Source organism: Macaca mulatta, chromosome 11, assembly GCF_049350105.2.
Source record: "Macaca mulatta isolate MMU2019108-1 chromosome 11, T2T-MMU8v2.0, whole genome shotgun sequence".
Taxonomy (NCBI): Eukaryota; Metazoa; Chordata; class Mammalia; order Primates; family Cercopithecidae; genus Macaca; species Macaca mulatta.
Genome location: NC_133416.1, coordinates 72,802,307 through 72,808,306, shown reverse-complemented (window position 1 = coordinate 72,808,306; position 6,000 = coordinate 72,802,307). Strand labels below are relative to the sequence as shown.

Genomic DNA, 6,000 nt, shown 5'->3' with positions numbered 1-6,000 from the left:
TTAAAACTTTCTATATATCAGTGAATTGCATCCTCCAGCTCCTTTTCTGATTTAAAGGTTGACTGGAGTTGTGCCCTGGTCTCCTGTAGTGCTGTTTTCTGAGATACCCTTTGGGTTGGAGATTGTCCCAGCTCACGTCCCATCAACTGTCCTCCTGTACCATGCTGAGAGTAGTGCCATCTTTGGTGAGCACCAGGCCTTGGACCCAGCTCCCCTGGAGCATCTCATGGTCATTTTCCCTCAACTTCTGCTGTATCCTTCAGATGGGAAGGAGAGAGCAGAAACCCACCCTTCTCCCCTTGAGTCGAAAAATGACTTCCAGGCTGGCCAATAGCATAGGCTGCTCCATGACGGGATTGTAATGGCTTCCGCGAGCATGCGTGTTCCTTAAAGGAAGCCGGGAAAAGGCGCCTTAGAGGTGTTCCAAACGCAGAGCACCTCTGTAAGATCAAGCTTCATGCCCAATTAAACGCTGACCGTAGTTGGTTAGCTCACTATTCTGTGCGGCTGCTGAAGAGATGAGCCTGGCCAGGTTAAAGCTCACATGACCTGAGTGTGGCCCAGATGAACCAGGTATGCAACCACAGGTAAAACCTAAGTACACAGAGTGAGGCTAGTGGACTGAATTAAGAAGTGGATACCCGGGAGGCCGCAGCGGTAAAAATGGCGGCCGAAAAGGCGGGAGGTAAGAAGCCTGAAAAGTCGCAGCAAGCTGGAGCTGCCGGAGGACCTGAGGAAGAAGCAGAAAAACCTGTGAAAGCTAAGACTGTTTCTTCCAGTAATGGAGGGGAAAGTTCCAGTCGCAGCGCTGAGAAGCGATCAGCTGAAGAAGCTGCAGACCTCCCAACAAAGCCTACAAAGATCCCCAACTTTGGATTTGCCATAGGTAATCAGACGACAAAGAAAGCGTCAGCCATATCCATCAAACTTGGATCAAGTAAGCCTAAAGAAACTGTTCCAACTCGTGCTCCAAAAACTTTCAGTAGCAGCAGTTTTTAATGAAGATTAAGATGGATACACATCAGCTGGACCAAACTCCTTCAATAAAGGAAAGCATGGGTTTTCTGATAACCAGAAACTATGGGAGCGAAATATAAAATCTCATCTTGGAAATGTCCATGACCAGGACAATTAAATGATGTTTTGAAATTGGGGTGTGGGATGGGTGGAAAGTTAAAAGGAACAGTTTCTTTTTTTTTTTTAAAGAATAGTATAAGACTATCTTTGGAGCCGCTTTTTTTTTTTTCCTTTTTCTTTTTTTTAAAAGATCGAGTGGTACACTAATAAATGAGAGTTTGAAATTAGAGGTAATTTATGTTTTATCTACAGATTTCAAGACATTTGCTAGTTTGTAGTTTCATATGATTAGTTTTCAAAGGTTACAGATAATAAATAAATCAGAAATGTTATCTTTTTGAGAACTGCATTTTTTTTTTACACAATTATTAGCACATTAAGAGGGAAGCACAAAAAGTTATTGTTTGTTTAAAACTGCAAGCACTTAACTCTCTTAACTCCCTTATTACCTAAACTTGCCTGGCTGCCAGGAACAGCCTTATAGAGAGAGGGAGTATTGTATTGGGAGGAAAATGCTACTGAACTATTGACTGAAAGTAAATTTAGATAAAATTAAAATACAGCTTTTTTTCCTTATGGGCGTTTGTTTTGTTTCAAGTCATCGTAAATTAGGTATTACATTGCTATCAGTGGATACGGACGCTTAGCTCTTAAAAGAATTTTTTTAAAATGTAAACTGTTGAATATTTGAAATAGCCCACTTTACCTTAATGAGTCTTGTCTGTCTTTGTTAGTCTTCAAAGAAAAACCATTTGCTACAAAAGTAAATCAGTATTTTCAATGTGCTGCTCTTGTTTTTGTTTATTAGCTAGTTCCTGTAAGCATTTCCACCAGAACTTGACACAAATCATAAGGAAGCGGTTTCTTTTAAAATACAAACCACCACCAAAAATTTAAATGTACATATTGCTTAAGTATTTGGCTGTTTTTATTTTTTAAAAGGTATAAACACCAAAAAAATTAACATTGTATGAAGATGGAAAACAAGAAGATGCACTTTCTGTAACTTTGTTTAAGGATTTAAATTACTAACTTGTGAAATCCAATTTGAATTGAACTTAACTACTGGCTTTCTTACTAGTAAAATTATATGGTTTATTTGAAATGTATACATATTGACCAATGGCCTTTCAAAAAAGCACATTTTAGGTACTGAAATAGAAGGAAAGGAAATGCATCTTCGAACATTTTTTGGAATCTCACCACATATACCTTGTTAGATTTGTGTATTGTAGGATGTTTGTTTTTGGATTTTTGTATTGTATATGAACTTTTAAAAAAACGTAACAGTTAAACACATCTTTAAAAGCATAGTCACAGACAAAAGAAACATACAGTATAAAATTTCCTTGAAAACTCCTACAATATTATGTTTGGAGGCAGCTTCAGACTGTTTTATTGGTGGTAACCGCTTGCTGAGCTCTTGTAATCGGTAATAACTCTAGAGAAGCAGCCTGTGTATATTCCTAACACTTTGTTCACTAGCATTGAAGTTTATAATAGGCCCAAGTGAAGCAATGGAAATGTATATAGAATTCTTAGTTCTTACATGATTTAATTATATCAAGATATATGAATTTAACTTACTTTAATGAGGCAAACTATCCATTTTTCTCCATTTTGTTGTTAAAGCAACATAGCTCTCCTACATATTCTTTTCTTGACCCAAATGAAATATTAACCTAAGGTCAAGCAGGGAGAGAGAAATGACTAAGATGAATGTCTTTGCTAAAATACCAATAAATTTGTCAAACTCAAACTCAAACTCAAAAAAAAAAAAAAAAAAAAAAGGAAAAAAGGGTGGATTCACATGGCAGGATCCAGGATCCAATCAGTTTGAGCTCTGGCATCACCCCATGGCAGGATTCAGTCAGATCATGCTTCTGGCATCACCTCATTGAAAGATCCAATCAGATCATGCCTCATTACCCTACACTTATAAAACCTGACCCAGTCCATTGCTCAGAGAGATACTGCTTTGGGAACTATCTCCTGTGTTCTCCATACTTGTTACAAGTAATACAATTGTCTTGCAAAGAAAAAGAAAAACTGTCTTCCTAGCCTAGCTAAAATCTTTCTCTCTTCAAACTCTGTCCTTTTGCATGTGCTTAGGCTTTTAGGAATAAAACTCAGGAAGTCCTGTCTCAGACAAGGAAGCCCAGAGTCTTCTATCTGCTTGAATGCAGGAAGAGAAAACAGAAAATGTCTCAAAATGTTATGTCACAAATGTTGTTTTGCTTTTGGACTCTAGTTCCTGGGTCTGGACCATGATAAATCTGATTTCCACAACATGACATAGATACAAAGGGGTTATGGGAGTTTGAAATCCTGCTTACTATAATGTTGATTAAGAAACATGAGTCTCATCTCCACACACCTGTTAGAATGACTGTTATAAAAAAGATGAATGATAATAAGTATTAGCAAGAGGTAGAGAAGGGGAACTCTTGCACGCTTGTGGTAAGACTATTAATTACTATGGCCGTTATTAAAAACAGTATGAAGTTTCCTCAAAAAACTGAAAATAGCATTACCATATGATCCAGCAATCTCTCTACTGGGTGTGAATCCAAATAAAATAAAATTAGTATGTCAAAGAGATATCTGCACTCCCATGTCCATTGCAGCATTATTCACTATAGCCAAGACATGGAATCCACCTAACCGCCCTTCAATGGAAAAATGGATGAAGAAAGTGTGGAATATATACACAATGGGACACTCTTCAGCCTTTAAAAAGAAGAAAATTTTGTTATTTGCACAATATGAATAAACCTGGTGGACATTATGTTAAGTGAAATAGGCCAGGAACAGAAAGACAAATACTACATGATTTCACTTATATGTGGCATCTAAAAAAGTTGATCTCATTACCAGAGGCTGGATGAGGGCAGTGGGAACTGGGGAGATATTTGTCAAAGGATATACAATTTCAGTTAGACAAGAGGAATAAGTTCAAGAGACCTATTGTACAACATGGTAATAATAGTTAATAACAACGTATTGTATACTTGAAAATTGCTAAGAGTAGATGTAAATGTAGTAGTAAAATGTTCTCACCATAAAAAAATAAGTTTGTGAGGTCACGCATATGTTAATTAGCTTGATTTAGACATTATACAATGCATACATATTTTAAGACATCATGCTGTACACCACAATATGTACAATTTTTATTTGTCAATTAAAACATTTTTTTAAAAACAGATGAATCTCATGGTACATGGACTTGCATTAAAGATTGGGGTTCGAATTCTGCCCCTTACTACTTACCTAGCATGATAAGTAATAATCTTGGTGTTTCGCCCTTTCTTTCCTTTACCCCATCTCTCTACTACTATTTAGTTGAGACCTCCATTATCTTTCACCAAGATCAACATAACAATCTCCTAACTGGTCTCTCTGTCTGCAATCTTACCCTCTCCAGTCTATCATCCATCCTAATGATAAATGGAAATGTGGTCATCCAAAGTCCTCCATCAAAACCCTTCAATGACCCCCCATTGGCCAGAGGGCAAAGTTGGAGCTTCAAAGCAATGATTCATAGTTAATTCAATGATCTTCGTAATCCTTTATGATCAACTTCCTCTTTCCACTCAGTGGCAGATACTTGCAGTCGTCCTCCAAATTTCATACTCTCATTTTTCTTTATTAATATAGCCACACATTTTTAACTGAGCTCATTGGTCTTCATAACGGAGTCTATTGAAAGTCCTCAGCAGTTGGTGTGACGATGTGGCCAAGGAGCTGTAGGCAGAAGTGTCTTGCAGCAGCTCCTGTAAATCTTAAAAGACAGCTGGTGCATGTCTTTTTTTCCTTTTTTTTTTTTCCCTTTCTCCTTCCTGCTGCGCCGAATATGGATATGGTGAGTGAATCTAGAGCAGCCGTTTGGAGGTATGAAGAGATCCTGGAAATAGAGGCCATGTGTATTGAAACAAAGACTGAACAACTCCAAGTTCCTGAAGACTTCATTTCACCAACCTAGAACCTCCTTGTTCATCACAGGCAGACTTATTCCTAAAGCAAACGCTCTCATTTTCCTTCCTTCTCTACTTTACAACCATGCTGAACTGCTTGTTGTTCCTTGAACTGATCACATAGTTCTGTGCTTCTGTGCCTCGCCTCTTGCTGCTCCTCCACCTTATGCTTTGTCTTTCTAGCAAATTCTTTCTCATTAAGATCTACCTTGATCATGCCACTGCACTCCAGTCTGGGCGACAGAATGAGACTCCATTTAAAAACAAACAAACAAAAAAAATCTACCTCTAGGGCTTCCAGCTTTGTGAAGACTACTTACTCACAGCCAGGCAAATTTGGTGAGTCTTTCCATTTTCCATCATTGTATCTAGTCCATCTGCCTAACCTAGTACTGATCACGTGCTTATATTTTGTTTACTTATGTGTTCTACATAATAGATGGTGAGCTCCTACAGGTCATGCTTTTTTTTTTTTTTTTTTCATCTCTATATTTCTATTGCCTAGCATAAAATTGTGACCCAAAGAATAGGGTTGCACAAATGAACAATTGAATAAAATTCTCTGAGTTTCTATTATTTCCTCCTCTGTAAAATGGGAGTCATAATAATTCCCATTCTAGAGATTTTTGAGAGTCACATGAGAAGAAAATGAGAAGGTTCTCTGTAAACATAACGCATTATCAAGAAAACTAAGGCATTGTGTGTTTATCCAAATTTCTCTTATCTGGTCAATAACCTTAGACAAATACGTTTTCTATAGAATTCAGAGTTACTGATCTATTTTATATCTACATGAAATGGAAACAAAGGATGAATTGAAAATAGGACACACTTCTGATATTAGCCATGTAAAAATTAGTAATATAACCAAGGGTTCTTAAGGTCAATTTAATTTATGTTGCTAGGTACTTGAATATATTTGAGTACAACTATCCTACAAACCCTT

General features: G+C 37.2%; 1 protein-coding gene and 1 long non-coding RNA gene across 4 annotated transcripts in view; both read left to right on the top strand.

Annotated features, from left to right (window-relative positions):
- Nucleotides 1-663: 663 nt before the first annotated feature.
- LOC715586 (PEST proteolytic signal-containing nuclear protein-like) lies at nt 664-1,377 on the top strand. 2 transcript variants are annotated; one of them, XM_077954681.1, is made up of 2 exons: nt 664-941; nt 1,011-1,377. In XM_077954681.1, exons 1-2 carry the CDS (start codon nt 664-666, stop codon nt 1,045-1,047), a joined length of 315 nt encoding a protein of 104 aa, XP_077810807.1. In that variant the 3' UTR covers nt 1,048-1,377. The 2 variants fall into 2 exon arrangements, with proteins under 2 accessions (XP_077810807.1, XP_077810806.1); XM_077954680.1 differs by having other exon boundaries at nt 664-1,377.
- Nucleotides 1,378-4,753: 3,376 nt separating this feature from the next.
- The window catches only part of LOC144332945 (uncharacterized), a 134,334-nt gene continuing 133,087 nt past the window's right edge, over nt 4,754-6,000 (top strand). For both annotated transcript variants that reach the window (XR_013401205.1, XR_013401204.1), the window contains exon 1: nt 4,754-5,082. This is a non-coding gene — a long non-coding RNA (uncharacterized LOC144332945). The remainder of the gene's footprint in view (nt 5,083-6,000) is intronic.

What these genes read in the sequence shown, in the direction of transcription:
- LOC715586 (XM_077954680.1), top strand. Translation starts at nt 664, where the DNA reads ATGGCGGCCGAAAAGGCGGGAGGTAAGAAGCCTGAAAAGTCGCAGCAA.